Source organism: Barbus barbus (genome assembly GCF_936440315.1).
Source record: "Barbus barbus genome assembly, chromosome: 38".
NCBI lineage: Eukaryota > Metazoa > Chordata > Actinopteri > Cypriniformes > Cyprinidae > Barbus > Barbus barbus.
Genome location: NC_136716.1, coordinates 9,251,275 through 9,269,277, shown reverse-complemented (window position 1 = coordinate 9,269,277; position 18,003 = coordinate 9,251,275). Strand labels below are relative to the sequence as shown.

Here is an 18,003-nt window from a genome sequence, read left to right as displayed (position 1 = left end):
ATTCAAATCCGTTAAAGGATTGTTAGGCTGCATTAATTAGGTCAACCAGAACTGGGAACACTTCCCAAAACACCTGATGTACTTGTAACATCATTAGAAGAATGGCATCTACGGTAATTTTAGTCTGTTTCTTTCTTACTCCGAGGTCACTGCAGCCACCCGGATCCAGACTGTATCCAGAGCAGATGATGGATCAGCACCTAGAGATGACCTCTACAGCCCTGAACGTCAGCGGAGACCAGGACAACTAGATGAGCCCCAGAGACTGATCCCTAGTGAAGACCCTGTCTCCTAGACTGCCATCGGGACAAGACCACAGGAACCAGATGAGTCCTTTGCACAATCTGACTCTGCTTGATTATGAATGCGTTGGGGGAAAAGACGACATTGTAATTATTTATTAATAAACTAGTACTTTCTCAGTCAGTGTCGACTGCAAAGATGAAGTTGCCAAATGCCGACGCTGATGGCCATCTCCACAGTAGGCTAATGAACGTGCCTTTAATAGAGAAATGCACCATTCATATGGACCACATAATTAGAGAAGATTTGTTTTTTATTTCAATTGGTTTGTTTAATAGTAGACATTTGAAGATTTCTATAGATTTATTTATTGTGTCTGTGGGCCGATTCATTGTTGTTACGCGTTCCATTCACGGAGACTGCATGAGACTACAAAAAGCACATCCAAAAATGACGAAAAAAAAAATGTGAGAGATTGCACGGGTGCCTCCATATCATACATTAAGCGCGATACTCATAAACATTTGAAATGCGCCTATATAGCAATTTTATTATTCATATAAAAAAAAAAAAAAATAATAATACTGTCAGTCCTCTGTTGTGTGTGTCGTGTTCCCGCCTCTTGTTTCCATTGTGTGTGTTCACTGCTGCGTGTGTGCACGTTGGATGGGTTAAATGCAGAGCACGAATTCCGAGTATGGGTCACCATACTTGGCTGAATGTCACTTCACTCACTTCACTTTTCCATATTTGGTGTGTTTCCTGTCCTTGTCTGATGTGATATTTAGTTAATGCTTGTCCAGCCGTGTTTGTCTAATTATCCATAATTATCCTGTGTATTTATAGTCCTGTCTGTTCAGTGTAATGTCGTCTGGTCTATTCGTTACCCCCGGTGTTTCCTGTCTGTAAGCCTTGTCTTGCCCTACCTTGCCTTGATGTCGTCAGTAAAGACTGTTATTTTGAGTTAAATCCTCGTCTGCGTGTTCCTTGTTCCTCCCTCGTGTGTGCACCATGACAAATACCCTGTTTTGGTCATATTTACTATTAATAGCCCAGCTCCCCATCAATGATCTAGCACAGAGATATAGTTCTAAACTGAACATGCGGGAGAAGCATTACTTCTAATTTGGTCAAAGAAAACTTGTTAAAATATATATTTTTTCTAGATTAATTTGTGCATTTTTCAAATGTTTACTAAAGGTGCAAAAAGTCAAACAAAAATCTACAAAAAAATCAACATTTTACTTTTTTCGGGCAGTATTTTGTGTGTAAGTGTCATGAATCTGGTCCATGCTCTCCCGGTTAACCACCACTAGAGGTCACCCGTTCACCACAGTGACTATTTTCACTCACACACATTGGACTCCATTTCCCACAATCCATTGCACTGACGACATGCACAGCTGTTCACTATCTTGCCCACACCTGATCATCATTTCACCATCACACACACTATTTAACCTGGGACTTCCTCTTGCTCTGGGCCGAGTATTGTTAGCGTTTATCACTCACCTAACGATAGCAACTTTACAGAGCCATTGTTATAGTCTTGTCTTGTCTTGCCTTGCCTTGCTTTGTTTATCTTGCCGTGTCTGACCCTGCCCGTGTTTCCTGGATTTATCTCTCTGCCTTGCCCCTTTGGATACTGTTCGCCGATCTACGCTTGCTCCACGGATTGCTCTGTCTTGCCTCTGCCATACCTGTTTGCCACTGTCTGACCCTGCCTGTTTACTGACCATGTTTTATAATAAAGCTTTGCATATGGATCCGCATGTCTCACGTCTCGTCAGCCCCGTAACAGAATACTCGGCCCAACAAGTCAGGTATGGATGCAGCGATCTTATTATTGGCCCTCAAGCAGGGTACACGATCACTAGAGCGTTATATCATTGAATATTTGGCTTTGGCTAATGGCTCAGATTTACCGGATTGTATGCTAATAGATTTTTTTTGCGATGGCCTTAACCAGCCATTGAAAGCAAAAATAATTCATAAGGCTCCTCATTTATCACTGAGTCATTTTCTGGAATATGTTCTGTGTACTGTTGGTTCAACATTCACTGTGGGGGTCGCGGAGGGAAAAGACACCGCATCCAATTGTTTGATTACAGCTGCGCTAGAGCACACTCACAAAATGGCAACCATAACACCACCTCATAGCGTCATTGCTGCTTGTAAAGAGCCAAATCAGGTCCCAGCCTATGTCAAAGAGCCAAGTCAAGTCCCAGCCTATGTCAAAGAGCCAAGTCAAGTCCCAGCCTATGTCAAAGAGCCAAGTCAGGTCCCAGCCTATGTCAAAGAGCCAAGTCAGGTCCCAGCCTATGTCATACAGCCAGAGTCACACCACGTCTCAGTGCTCCAGCCAGAGTCACACCACGTCTCAGTGCTCCAGCCAGAGCCACACCACGTCTCAGTGCTCCAGCCAGAGTCACACCACGTCTCAGTGCTCCAGCCAGAGTCACACCACGTCTCAGTGCTCCAGCCAGAGTCACACCACGTCTCAGTGCTCCAGCCAGAGTCTCTTCACGCCTCCGCCGAACTGCCAGAGGCTGTTACCACAGATTCAAGGTCAGTCCTTCGAGTTCTGATATCCAGTGTGATGGACCCACCACTGATGTCGGTGCGAGTAGCTAGCATTCCCAGGGCCTCAACCCTGGCTCTTACAGAGACTGTTCCCCTGACCTCAGTGCTTCCCGTTATGGCGGTCGCCATTTTGAGTGTGTGGGCTGCACACTGTGCTCCTGAGGCCTCTCCTATCCACGAGTCTGTTCCTGAGGTCTCTCCTGTTCACGAGTCTGCTCCAGTGCCTCCAGAGGTGGCGACTTCCGCTGCAGAACCTGCCGAAGTGGTGGCACCTACACCCGTATCCCGAGAATCCAGTTCTCAAGTCACGGCCAGGAGTACCGATCCCGTATCCCGAGAATCCAGTTCTCCAGTCACGGCCAGGAGTGCCGTTCCGCGCCCTCAAGTGCCCGCTCCTCCAGAGCGCCCTCAAGTGCCCGCTCCTCCAGAGCGCCCTCAAGTCAAGAGTTCACAGGCGCCCAAAAAGGCCGCCTGTGAACTCACGTCCTGTCCTGTCACGGCCAAAGAGGCCGTCTGTGAACTCACGCCCTGTCCTGTCACGGCCAAAGAGGCCGTCTGTGAATCCTCCTCCTGCCCTGTCACAGCCATAGAGACCGTTCATGAACTCTCTACCTGCCCGGTCACGGCCCCTGGGACCATGGGGACTCTCTCTGTGTTGTGTGTCTCTGTTTCCCCCAGATCCCTGATCCTGCCATGGTTTCCTGAGCAGTCTGCTCTACCGTGGAGATCCTCTGCCCTGTCTACTCCACACTGGTGGGCTCTGGTTCTGTCTGCTCTGCGGTGGTGGTCAGCTGTCTGGCTCTGGGGGTCACCTGCTCCGCCCAGATCCCAGTCTCTGTCATGGGTTCCTGCCCTGTCTGCCTCCCTGTGGTGGTCCTCTGCCCTGCTGTGGTTGTCTTCTGCTCGGGTCTGGTGGTCTTCTGCCCCACCGTGGTGGTCCTCTGCTCAGGTCTGGTGGTCATCTGCTCGGCCGTGGTGGTCCACTGCTCCGGTCTGGTGGTCATCTGCTCCGCCCTGGTGGGTTCCTGCTCCGTCTGCTCCGCCCTGGTGGGCTCTTGCTCTGTCCTGGTCTCCGGTTCTGGCTGGACGTCCTGCTCTGCCCCGATCCCCGGTCTTCCCACGTCCTCAAGGACCTGGCCCTCCGTCCCTCCCCCTGCTCCGCCTCCGCTCCACCGCCCTCCTGGATTGTTTAGGCGCGTCTGGAAGCCGCTCCTTGGGGGGGGGGCTATGTCACGAATCTGGTCCATGCTCTCCCGGTTAACCACCACTAGAGGTCACCCGTTCACCACAGTGACTATTTTCACTCACACACATTGGACCCCATTTCCCACAATCCATTGCACTGACGACATGCACAGCTGTTCACTATCTCGCCCACACCTGATCATTTCACCATCACACACACTATTTAACCTGGGTCTTGCTCTGGGCCGAGTATTGTTAGTGTTTATCACTCACCTAGCGATAGCAACTTTACAGAGTCATTGTTATAGTCTTGTCTTGCCTTGTTTATCTTGCCGTGTCTGACCCTGCCCGTGTTTCCTGGGTTTATCTCTCTGCCTTGCCCCTTTGGATACTGTTCGCTGATCGTCGACCCATGCTTGCTCCACGGATTGCTCTGTCTTGCCTCTGCCATACCTGTTTGCCACTGTCTGACCCTGCCTGTTTACTGACCATGTTTTATAATAAAGCTTTGCATATGGATCCGCATGTCTCATGTCTCGTCAGCCCCGTAACAAAGGTTCTAATTTCAAATTTTGTTTTCAGGATGGTATTTAAAAATACAACTTTTTTTTCGTCATGGTTAAAAAAGGAAAAATTAATGAATGCAAAAGTATAGGCTGGTAGGCTATTGCATGTTTTATTTGTGCGCAGATACAAAAATTTGTATATCAAGTCTTTATTTTATTTACTTATTATCGTTTAATTAGATTAATTGAACGAATAAAGCTACTAAAAATTAAGTGATTTTTGGTTTGCCATTTGAATTTTACCTTATTACTTCAACTGTATTGTTAAAGTCAGTAGCAAAAATGAAATTATTACCAGCACAAACGAAGCACAAACGAGACTAATGGGGTAAATTTGGAGCAAGTGGGGGGCTGAGTGACCTCAGAATGATCACTATTTATTTTCTAAAAAACTGAGGCACTGAGGGTGTTTTGGGGGCCTGGAGAAGTTTTGACATGCCCTGACATTTGTGCTTTTTTCAGTTGCTTATAAATATATAAATGGCTAAAGTCTAATAACACTGTAAACAGCAAAAACAGGGCTACAATATGTTAGCAGCACTTATGTATTTGTTTTTGAGAAAAAGTTTATGCGTGGTTAGTGAAAAACTAACATTTTGAAGTCACTGAAATAAGGCCATAAAAAACATACAGAACATTTGTTCACAAGACTTCTGAGAACTGGATCTTGTAGCCAAGAATTTTTGCTTCAAAATAATGTGAAAATCATCTTGTTTATTTGCTCACAAAAAACAATATATAGATTTTTTTGAGTAAAAAGGGTCTATGCGAGAAGGCGTCAACCTTCACATTCACACCTGAGAAGACAGGCCTGGATAATGAGCTTCATAATGAGCCATTTAGTCAAGTATGTGACTGAGGAAGAGTTACAAGGAAGAATATGAGGACAAAATAAATTTTAATATTTTTTGTTTATTAAGTATATATTTAGCTATCACACAAAATAACTTGAGATTCACTTGTGAGTGCAGTTAAACATTTTATTAGGAACAATCAAAGCTGTCTTTCAAAGCTGACTTTTTAGCATCATTACTCCAGTCACATGATCCTTCAGAAATCATTCTAATATTGTGATTTGCTGCTAAAAAAACATTTATGTTGAAAAGAGCTAAGAAGAATTTATTTTTTTGATGAATAGAAAGTTCAGAAGAACAGCATCATTTGTAACATGATACATGTCTACTTGTGTGCTAAATAAAAGTTTTCATTTCTATATATGCTGTCTCCAAGCTTTTGCACCTGGCATTTTCATAGTGTATATTGTTTATGTGCTCTGAAGGGGAAAAAACAACAACACATTTTGAAATTCTGGGTTATTTCTCTCAGCAGATCTTCTTCCAGAAACAGAAAGTATCCGGGATGAACTTGTTTGTTTCCGCTGAGGCGATGTGGGCGTGACAGCATTAGATATAATGAGTTGAGATGGGAAAACTGGACATCGCATTGGTTTCATACGGATTACTTTAACATAGAATATTTGTTTTTGTATTCATGTTGTTTTATTTACGTGTCTGTGAAGAGGTGACAGAGACAGAGCCCGCAGAGAACACACCCTGTTTTTTAAAAGCACATTGTTTTGTTGTTATTATGACTATACATAAATAAAAGTAGACACTTTGCAGTTTCAAATGATACCTTGCTCTTATCTATACGATCAAAACTCGTATACGATCAAAGTATTTTTAGTTTGTTTCGCTTCATAAAGAAAAACGAGACAGCCCGCACCGGTGGGTTAAGGAAAACAAAGTAATCACACAGCTTTCTCCTGTTATGATGAAAATTGGCCAGCAATTTCGCCAAGCAAATACCAAGAAATAGGTTGCAGCAGTTTGTCAATTCGCTATGGGACTGAGCTCGAATAGCTTCAGCATCAGCGACTTCTTATAGTACACAATCGCTGTCAATCAAAAGGAGACGCAGTCTTTTGACAGCATAACAAGAACTGAGATAAATCAGGAAGATTCATAAAGCAGTCTTTAGTGGTAGAAGTGATGGCTCTGCCATATTTGTAACAAGGAGTTGGCTTTACAGCTTTAGCTATATGGAATATACACAAAACTAGATAATGATCTGAGATATCATCGCTCTGCTGCAAAATTTCAACGCCACTGGCATAAATTCCATATGACAGTATTAAATCTAGAGTATGATTTCGACAATGAGTAGGTCCTGACATGTGTGGTTTAACATCAATAGAGTTTAGAATGTCTATAATGCTGATCCCAACTAATCTTTTTCATTATCAACATGATATTAAAATCACCAACAATTAGGACTTTATCTGCAGCCAGCACTAACTCCGATTGAAAATTATTTAATAAAGTCTGTATAGTGCCCTGGTGGCCTGTATACAGTAGCCAGTACACAGGGGATTTATCATTAACACTTGTTTCTTTGGATAACGTTATATGAAACACCATTACTTCGAACGAATTATACTTGAAACCCGATACTGAAAATATTGCTATAAATTTTAGCAACATCTCCCCTTTTACCTTTTGGACGTACTATATGTGCTTTGTTTGCCAGGTTTCTGTCAAACAAAGCACATATAGTTTATTGTCAGTGATCATATCATTTACAAAAAGTGCTTTTGTAGAAAGGGATCTAATTTTCAATAAGCCAAGCTTTATCTGCATTGTATCTTTTTTTTTTTATTTGTTGAACATCAATTAAATTGTTACTCTTACTTTGGTTTGGATGTTTTCTGTATTTTCTAGTTCGGGGAACAGACACAGTCACTATAGTGTGATATCTAGGTGAAGGAGTCTCTATGTGCTGAGAATTAACTGACTTCTGTGACGTGAGGCGGCTAGGAGATGGTCGGTTTAGCCAGTCTGTCTGCTTCCTAACCTGGGCCCCAGTTAGTCAAGTATGATCTCTAAGACTATGTGCCATATTTCTAGAGAGAATAGTGGCACCACCCCAGTTGGGATGAAGACCATCTCTTTTCAACAGGTCATGTCTGCCCCAAAAATTCTTCCGATTGTCTACAAAACCTATGTTATTCTGCGGACACCACTTAGACATCCAGCCATTGAGTGACAACAGTCTGCTATGAATCTCATCACCCCAGTAAGCAGGGAGTGGACCAGAGCATATTACAGTGTCTGACATCGTACTTGCAAGTTCACACGCCTCTTTAACATTATTTTTAGTGATCTCCGACTGGCGAAGTCGAACATCATTAGCGCCGACGTGGATAACAATCTTACTGAATTTACCTTTAGCATTAGCCAGCACTTTTAAATTTGCCAAGATGCCAGGCGCTCTGACGCCCGGTAAACATTGGACTATGATGGCTGGTGTCTCTATTTTCACGTTCCGTACAATAGAATCACCAGTAACTAGAGCACTTTAGAGCAGCGAGAAAAAAGAAAACAATAATAGGCGCGAATAGAAACGTGAATGGAACCGGGAGTGACAAGCTAACCGGAACGTGCGCTGAATTCGGGATGGTCCGTAACCAATCTTTCAAAAAACAGGAAAAGATGGGACACACACTGCTTACACTTGTGTTGGTCTTCTGTCACACACAATGGTGTCAATGAATATGCTCAAAGATGAAGATGAAGGTTAATGGTCTTTAATAAATCCACAGACACCTGAACCAAATTACATAATCAGACACAGACGGGGAAACTAGGTCAATGAACTGAAACAAGTCAGAAGAACAGAGAAACACAGAAAACATAGCAACAGGGTCCATGTGGTGTGAAAATATTATTGGAAAATTCTAACTATTTCTCCTACCCAACTCTAAACTGCTAAACAAACTTCAAGGCATTAAGATATTATAAACATTATTATTATCAATTTATGTAAGGATGCTTTGAAACAATGTTTATCATGAAAATGCTAATAATTATTATAAAATAATAAAATAATTTTTTATGCAAAAAGATGCAGAACCACAGTGGTTTGAGGTGGTGGGCAGATTAAAAAAATTAACATTGTGTCATTGTATAAATACTTACTAATCTAATATCACATGCATTCAGATTAAAATGATCCAGTATGATCTCTCTGTTATTTATAAATTTAGCATTGTGTGATAGAACCACATCTTCATGCATTGTGCCTTAAATTTAGCTTCTTACCATTTCCATTTTCCAGTGAAGTAGTCCCAGTCTCTCTCAGTCTCCGCAACAGCATATCCTGAAGACTTAACAAATGTTTTTGCGATAGGACAAGCCTCCTCCAATAAACCCAGACCCCAGGTTGTGATTGGTCTTCGCTGGACTGCATAAGTGGTGAACAAGGCTGATGCCACAGCTCCAAGGAAACCGGTTGGATGAGGATGGGTCATTCTTCCAGTTTCCACAGCAACCTCAACCAGTGAGGAAAGCTGCTCAGGATGAGGATATCTTTGAGGCAAAGACAATTAGATATCCCCAACACTACTACCAAATATCTGTGAAAATACAAAAGAAGGCATGCCTCACTCTCACCTAAGGCCAATGCACATGGACCTCATGGCTGCCCCACAACCTGTGGCTTCTGGGTTATATGGCACCCTGTAACCCCCTTCAGTGCCTGGGCGCAACTGTGCAATACCTTAAGGGAGAGAAGTAAAAACAAGAAATATATATATATATATATATATATATATATATATATATATATATATACAGTATATACAGTGTGTAATTTGTAGGGGGTCTATGCATCCCTGCTCTGGTCTATGCATCCCTGCCTCTGCTGACTTATTTTTATCCCGCCCACCTGCCCCAACATCCCGATCTAAATCAAATGATTCGCGATACGTGCTTTGAAGTCCCGATCTGAATCAAATGTATCACTCTTTGTAGTCCCGATCTTAATCAAATGATTTGGGATACGCGATCCGATTGGAGTGCTTCAAAATGGTTAAACTGATTTCGAGTTTCAAAAAGCTCTGTTGATAGTGTTCTTTCGCTTTCTTGATAATTTATTAGTTGTTTGAATAACCGTGGAAAATGAAATTATTACAATTAATAGGCCTAATTTACAATGTTTTTATTAAACTGTGATCACGTTAAAACAGTTTCTGTCGTATTAAAAACAGTGTAGCTGGGTCAACCTCCACCTATATAGTTTTATACGCCTATGAAAAGTTTTCAAAAGTATCTCCCCCCTGTTTTTTTCACAAATCGTATCCTGTATATATATATATATATATATATATATATAAGGGGTGGGAGAAAAAAATCGATTCAACTAACAATTACGATTCTTTTTAAAACGATTTAAAAATCGATAAGTTTACTTCAGAATCGATTTTTATTTAATTAAATTTTATTTCCTAAGAGGTTCTTGGGAGAAGTTAAAGCTTTGTAATTCCAACAGAGGGCGAAATGCATAGGTGTGTTCGACTTGGAGCAGCTGTTATGTCCAAGGACGTATTAATTTGTGTATTGTATACCAAGAGTGTTATTTGCTAGTGCATATGTGTTTTTCTTTCTTTTTTTCGTATTGTGTGTCTGATTAATAGGATTAATGGCTACCACCTGTGCTCGTTTACCTGTGAGTGCTGCCCGCGCACTGATTGGTGTTTGTCCTGAGGAGTCTACAATAAAATAGCAGAGAGAGCGCTGAGGAAGGAGAGAGACAGCGCGGCGTTTGAGGTTGTTCCGCTCTCCAAGCCCAGACGAGCGGGTTGCGCTCTTTGGGGTGCGTGGTCACAATGTGTGTGTGATAATGTGATTGTTTGACTTATGCAATTTATGAAAAGTTAAGAGTTTATGGGTAATGTAGGGCGGCGGATACCCTTAACTTTTCTCCTGTTTATTGATTAGTTAGGGAGTGAGGGAAGATGTTTTTGATTTCTGTTTTGTATAGGTAAGTTAATGTTATCCCCTTTTTAGATAGAATTGTTTTTGTTTTCTTTTGACTTGGGCCCTCCTCCCGAGGTAACATTTTTGTTTGGATTTATTTGTAATGTGTCTTTTTTACTTTATATTATTATTTTATAACTCCTGCTGAAGTTATATAAATAAAAGGCAGACACGCCATTTGAAATTGAGATTTGTTTGTTTTTCCTGTGAATCTGGGACTGGAGAGTTGGAGATCCTCAAAGTCTCTCCACTTTTTTTGTTCGTCGTTCCCTATTTACCCCTAGATTAAGGGGAAGACGTAACAATTGGGGGCTCGTCCGTACGTGCGACGTATAGTTGAGAGCTTTTCAAGTGAAGAAAACATAGTGGTAAGTTAATTTATTCTCTTCTCTCTTTGTGTTGACTGTGATGTCTTCGTAATAGGGGAGGGGAAAGAGACCTCTTGTGGTATGATTTGACCGCTTTCACTCTTTCTCCTACCACAGAAGTTTTTGAACGTTGCAGAAAAAAAGATCTATTGTCGATCGCAGATTTTTTTGGTTTTCGGGTGATGAGAGAGGCTACTAAAGTTATAAAAAAAGAGTTGTATGACAAGCTAGTAGAGGATGGTATTTTGGCAGAGGGTTCAGATAAGGAGAAATATCAGGACATGGCACCTATATTTTTTTCAGATACTGAGCAGGTGCGGTATGATCCCAGGTTGGAGATTAGACTTAGAGAATTAGACTTAGAAATAAAAAAACAAGAATGTGAGTCTCAAATCATTAGACTGCGGGTTATAGAGGCGGAGAAGGAGCGTGAAATTCAATTGCGTAAATTAGATCTTGAAGCGTTAAAAAAGCCGGTGCTCGTACCTAGTTCTCGACCACCCTCTATAGCTTCCCCAGTTTAGTCAGTTAGCCCTGTTCATGCTTCTACTGTTTCTGCGTTTGACATCAGCAAATATGTTAAACTCGTGCCTCCTTTTAGAGAAGCTGAAGTGGATGCTTATTTTGTAGCCTTTGAGCGAATAGCTGGTAAGCTCAATTGGCCGAAAGATATGTGGGCGTTGTTACTTCAATGTAGTCTCGTGGGTAAGGCACAGGAAGTTATTTCAGCGTTAAGTCTGGAGGATTCGCTTGATTATGATGTGGTAAAGATGACAGTGCTCTGTGTATACGAGTTAGTTCCCGAGGCGTATCGCCAGAGGTTTCGATCTCATGCGAAGACATCCAGGCAAACGTATGTTGAGTTTGGAAGAGAGAAGAGAGCGTTGTTTGAAAAATGGTGCCTGTCTAGCAAAACTGACACTTTTGAACAACTTTGCGAATTGGTTTTGTTAGAGGATTTTAAAAAGAGTATTCCAGAAAAAGTTGTGCAGCACTTAAATGAGCAGAAGATAACCACGCTTGCTGAGGCCGCTGTATCCGCTGATGAATTTGTGCTCACGCATCGTAAGTTTTTCTTGCAAGAGTTACCAACTCCGAATTTTTCTTCATCCGCTGATAAGTTTGTAAGGGAAGAGTCCCCTTCTCAAAGTTTTTCTCGTTTGCGGAAAAACGATGGGCGTCCAAAAATGACTGGTCGTAATTCGGCGCGTCAGGGAGACAGGCGGGCTTGTTTTTACTGCCTGGATCCTGGACATTTAATTTCGGAGTGTAGGGAATGGAATAAAAAGAATGTGAAAACAAAAAGTGTTGCGCTCACGCAGACGTTGCCAGGGGTGAGAGAGGCTGAAGTGTCTGGTTATGAAACATTTATTCTGAATGGACAGGTTTCAATTTCTGATCTTCAGTTTACGCAGGTGTCAATCTTGCGAGATACAGGTTCTTGTCAGTCATTTATATTAGAGAGTGTTTTGCCTTTCTCTGAAAAATCGTATACCGGTGCTGATGTGTTAGTACGAGGCATAGAAATGGGCTGTGTACAGGTGCCTCTACATGAAGTGGACTTAAAATCAGATTTTGTCTCTGGTATTGTTAGGTGTTCGTAAACAGTTGCCTGTTACTGGAGTACATATTATTCTGGGAAATGACCTTGCAGGGGGCAAAGTTTTTCCTAGTCCAATAGTGATGCATAAACCCATGGTTAAAGAGCAGGTTGATCTAGGTGTTCAGTTCCCTTCTGCTTTTCCAGCATGTGCAGTGACACGGGCTCAAGTTCAAAAGTTTCAAGATGTCGTTAATCTCTCTGATTTGTTTTTGAACACAGAATCCAAGACTGGAGAGTCAGAGTCAGGTGAGGGAAGTAAAGTGACAGACACTTCTCTGATTATTGAAGCTTCTTTTAATGTTGGAAAGGAGAAGTTAGCAGTTGAGCAAAAATCTGATGTTTTCTTAGCAGAGTGTGTTAAGGCAGCGGTCGACGTGAAAGACAGAGCGGACGCTAAAGTAGGTTATTTTTGGGAGAATGATGTATTAATGCGTAAATGGAAACCGCTTTATGATGAAAAAGGTCTGCAGGAGACGTTTCAAATTGTCTTGCCTGTTAGCTATCGCGCTCTAGTTTTAAAATTGGCACATGAAAATCCCATGGCAGGTCATCTAGGAGTGACAAAAACTGTTCGCCGCATTTCTAAATACTACTTTTGGCCTGGTCTTCGATCATCCGTTGTTAACTTTTGTCGTTCTTGTGATGTGTGTCAGCGTATTGGAAAGCCTAATCAGAAGGTACCTGTGGCCCCTCTGTATCCCATACCGGTAATAGAAGAACCATTTGAACGACTTATTGTTGATTGTGTGGGTCCGCTGCCCAAGTCCAAATCAGGACACCAGTATGTGCTAACAATCATGTGTGCAGCTACTAGATTCCCTGAGGCCATTCCCTTGCGTTCGTTGAAAGCACAGACGGTAGTAAAAGACTTGGTTAAGTTTTTTACCACGTTTGGTTTACCGCGAGTAATACAGAGGGATCAAGGAACTAATTTCACTTCTAAAACTTTCACACAAGTTTTGAAGGAATTAGGAATTGAGCACAGAGTATCTAGTCCTTATCACCCTGAGTCCCAAGGAGCCTTAGAAAGGTTCCATCAAACCCTTAAAACAATGATTCGTGCATATTGTTTGCAGACGGGAAAGGACTGGGTGGAGGGGTTGCCTTTTCTGTTATTTGCTGCCAGAGAAGCGGTTCAGGAGTCTTTGGGATTTAGTCCCGCCGAGCTGGTGTTCGGGCACACCGTGAGGGGTCCGCTAAAACTGCTCTATGAACATTTGTTGATGAAAAATCCTTCTTCTGTATCTCTCTTGGATTATGTGAGTTCTTTCAGAGAGAGACTTCATAAAGCTTGTGATGTAGCTAAGGCTCATCTATCTGTTGTTCAGTCGAAAATGAAGCAGCAGTTTGACAAAAAGAGTATTCGGAGGAATGTGCTGGTCGTTGACTCTGTTCTTGTGCTTTTACCAGTGCCTGGTGATGCTTTGCAAGCCAAGTTTTCAGGACCATATGTCATAGAGCAAAAGCTCAGTGAAACTGATTATGTTATTCAAACTCCTGAACTAGAGTTTGCCATGTGAACATGCTTAAGGCATATGTGGAAAGGGAACCGAAAAATGCTCCGTCTGTAGACGTGCCATTGGTTTCTTCAGTGGTCACTATAACTGCCTCTTGTGCTGTAGAAGACGATGGTGTTGCTCAAACTTCTACCCCTCATCTGAAAAATTCCAGCATTTTGGGTGATTTATGCAGTTATCTGGTACATTTATCTGAAAAACAGTATGAGGATGTGTGTTATTTGATCCAGTCTTTTCCCTCACTGTTTTTAGATGTGCCTAGTAGAACATCTTATGTCATGACATTGAAGTGGGAAGTGCATCCCCGGTGAAACAACATCCGTATAGGGTGAATCCAAAAAAACGGGAAATTATGAAGGGCGAGGTAGAATATCTATTAAAAAATGGGTTAGCCATACCAAGTCAGAGTCCATGGAGCTCCCCATGCTTGCTAGTACCCAAATCAGACTTCACATATCGCTTTTGTACGGATTATAGAAAAGTTAATAATCTTTCAACACCTGACTCGTTCCCACTGCCTCGCATTGAAGACTGTATCGATAGGGTGGGAGCGGCCAAATATGTGACGAAGATAGATCTGTTAAAAGGGTACTGGCAGGTGCCTCTTACGCCACGGGCTTCAGAAATTTCCGCCTTTGCTACACCCGACAACTTTCTTCAATATACTGTCCTTGCTTTCGGGATGCGAAATGCTCCTGCAACGTTTCAAAGGCTTATGCAGAAGGTTTTATCTGATGTACCGAAGTGTGATGCATACATAGATGATGTGGTGCTCTATTCAGACAGTTGGACAGAACATATGACTAATCTTGAGTTATTGTTTACTCGATTGTCAGACGCTTCTCTGACTGTAAATCTCGCAAAGTGTGAATTTGCGAAAGCAGAGGTGACATACTTGGGAAAGAAGGTGGGTCAAGGAAGAGTGAGACCAGTAGAAGCGAAGGTTTCTGCGATAACAACTTATCCATCTCCATCTAATAAATGTGAGCTGAGACGTTTTCTTGGAATGTGTGGGTATTATAGAAGTTTTTGTCAATTTCTCCAGTGTTGTGACCCCACTTACTGATCTACTCAGTGATAAGAGGAAATTTGTATGGTCTAATGAGTGTGAGCATGCTTTTTTGTCTGCTAAAGATCTTTTGTCACACACCCGTTCTTAAGGTTCCGGATTTCCATCGCCCATTTAAGCTGCATGTGGATGCAAGTTCATCTGGGGCAGGAGCAGTATTGTTACAGGAGGACCATATGAACATTGATCATCCTGTATGCTATTTTTCCAAAAAGTTTTCAAGGTGGCAAAGTAACTACAGCACAATTGAGAAGGAAGCTCTTGCTTTAGTGCTGGCGCTCCAGCACTTTGAAGTTTATTTGGGAGGTAGTAGTGTGCCCATTATTGTATTCACCGACCATAACCCTCTGACTTTTCTTTCCCGTATGTGTAATGCCAACCAGCGTTTGATGCGATGGGCATTAATTGTACAGGAATACAACCTGGATATTAGACATTTGAAAGGCACTGAAAATGTTGTAGCGGACGCGCTGTCCAGAGTAGTGTGTGCTGAACCATAAGAAAGGTTGTTTTTGTTTTTCCTAAATTTGGGGAATATAGGAAAAATTTATTGGTGGGGGTGTTACGTCCAAGGACGTATTAATTTGTGTATTGTATACCAAGAGTGTTATTTGCTAGTGCATATGTGTTTTTCTTTCTTTTTTTCTTATTTTGTGTCTGATTAATAGGATTAATGGCTACCACCTGTGCTCGTTTACCTGTAAGTGCTGCCCGCGCACTGATTGGTGTGTGTGTCCTGAGGAGTCTACAATAAAATAGCAGAGAGAGCGCTGAGGAAGGAGAGAGACAGCGCGGCGTTTGAGGTTGTTCCGCTCTCCAAGCCCAGACGAGCGGGTTGCGCTCTTTGGGGTGTGTGGTCACAATGTGTGTGTGATAATGTGATTCTTTGACTTATGCAATTTATGAAAAGTTAAGAGTTTATGGGTAATGTAGGGCGGAGGATACCCTTAACTTTCCACCTGTTTATTGATTAGTTAGGGAGTGAGGGAAGATATATGTTGTTTTGTTTTTGATTTCTGTTTTGTATAAGTAAGTTAATGTTATCCCCTTTTTAGATATAATTGTTTTTGTTTTCTTTTGACTTGGGCCCTCCTCCTGAGGTAACATTTTTGTTTGGATTTATTTGTAATGTGTCTTTTTTACTTTATATTATTATTATTTTATAACTCCTGCTGAAGTTATATAAATAAAAGGCAGACACGCCATTTGAAATTGAGATTTGTTTGTTTTTCCTGTGAATCTGGGACTGGAGAGTTGGAGATCCTCAAAGTCTCTCCACTTTTTTTGTTCATCGTTCCCTATTTACCCCTAGATTAAGGGGAAGACGTAACACAGGACTACGCAGACGATCAGCGTATGACATCAAAGTACCACTAGAGTGATTCAAAGCATGCATTTGATGTCAAACAACAACCGTTCTGCGTGCGCAGTGCTGCTGCATTAGATGATGTCATATACGTTTCAAGCCGGCGCGAGAAAGCAAAACCATGACTACCGTGCGAATGGCGGGCTAGGCGCACTAGGTGCAATCTCTGATTTTTGTTTTGATTACTGTTATTCCTCGACGACAGGCACTTAAAATGGTCTCTTTAGATTCGGTGAATCATGCCGAATCCAACCATATCCAATTTTCCCATGTCAGCCATTTTGGGCGTCGGCCATGTTGAATTTTGTAGTAAAATGCTATATTTTACGAACGCATTAACGTATCGTTACGAAACTTGGTATGGGTCATCAGCACAATGCCCTGAGGGAGCCTGCGAAGTTTCGAGGCAGCGCCACCTAGTGGTAAAATCAATTTTTCACATGCTTCTAACTTTGAGTGGGGTTGACCTATTTTTAGGAGAATTAAATTTTTAGATTCCTTAATCCGCGCCGGGTCCAGCGATATCAAACTTGCCAGATTTTGCCTTATGGTTTGTGCAGTGTTGCATTGTAGCGTTTAAAAAACATTTGCGAATATCATAGAAACCGCTACGCCGATTGACACGAAACCACCGTAGGAAATTCGCGTACCATCTTAATGCTAAAGCCCAATTGCCAAAATTTTGATAGTTTGCATTTTTGTGCCCCTTACTAAGTCGGCAGTCAGTCATTTTTCATCTACTTACACACAAATATGTCTATAACTCCAAAACAAAATGAGATATTTTCACCAAATTTGTCCCACATATGTATGGGCATACTCTAAGGACATGTAAAAAATGTGGTGGGATTGTGCCTCTTGGTAGCGCTATAATTGAACAAAACATGAAATTGCCATTGATTATAATGGAGTATTATGCTATAAAATGCTATATTTTACGAACGCATTGCTGTACCATTACGAAACTTTATATGGAGACCATGACCTGAAAGTAATGTCACCTTGTGGTCAAAATTTACACTAAAATGTCAAATAAAGGCATTAACACCTTTCTGTGAATTTTGCCTATTGTAATGAGACTGATATTAATAGATTCCTTGGGTCATGTTGAGAACAGTGATACCAATGTTGCCATAGTCAGCCAAACTTCCAGCCATTCCGCCATTTTTATTTTCTTTAAAAACCTACTTTTTCTAACTCCTCCTAGACCGTTGGTCCGATTTTTCACCCAAAATCGAATCATATTATCTTCAGACCATGTTCAAAAAAGTAATGGATTTTGTGTTGATAGACAAAACCGTTTTTGTACAGCACCACTTCAAATTTTAGGCATGGTGCCAAAATGACTCTGAGGCTATATCTCTGCAAAGCTTTGACATAATGACAACAAACTTTGTGTGTGCCATTGTCACCTCACACAGAACACACCAAAATGATTTGATTGCAGCAGCACCTGCTATTCAAAAGAGACAAGCCATTTAATCGTATTACTAGAGGTTGTATTTATGATTTTTCAGCCCTTTCAATTGACATCATTTTATAAGCTGGAGTGCTTGGCCCCGTAATTGCTGCTTGCAGCTATATTTCTTCTCCTTCTTCTTCTGCTCGCGTCTATGGCAGCCCATAGAACCGTTGTGAAATTTGGCACACTGATAGAGGACAGTCTCAATAGTAACCATAGCAAATT

At 41.8% G+C, this 18,003-nt stretch overlaps 1 protein-coding gene across 4 annotated transcripts in view; it reads right to left on the bottom strand.

Annotated features, from left to right (window-relative positions):
• The window catches only part of LOC306857858 (ADP-ribosylhydrolase ARH1-like), a gene marked incomplete at its 5' end in the record, with an annotated part of 191,497 nt that overhangs the window by 71,460 nt on the left and 102,034 nt on the right, over positions 1–18,003 (bottom strand). For all 4 annotated transcript variants that reach the window (XM_079398092.1, XM_079398094.1, XM_079398095.1 and 1 more), the window contains 2 exons: positions 8,678–8,944; positions 9,029–9,134. In XM_079398092.1, the coding sequence (XP_079254218.1) occupies positions 8,678–8,944; positions 9,029–9,134 (373 nt within the window). The remainder of the gene's footprint in view (positions 1–8,677; positions 8,945–9,028; positions 9,135–18,003) is intronic.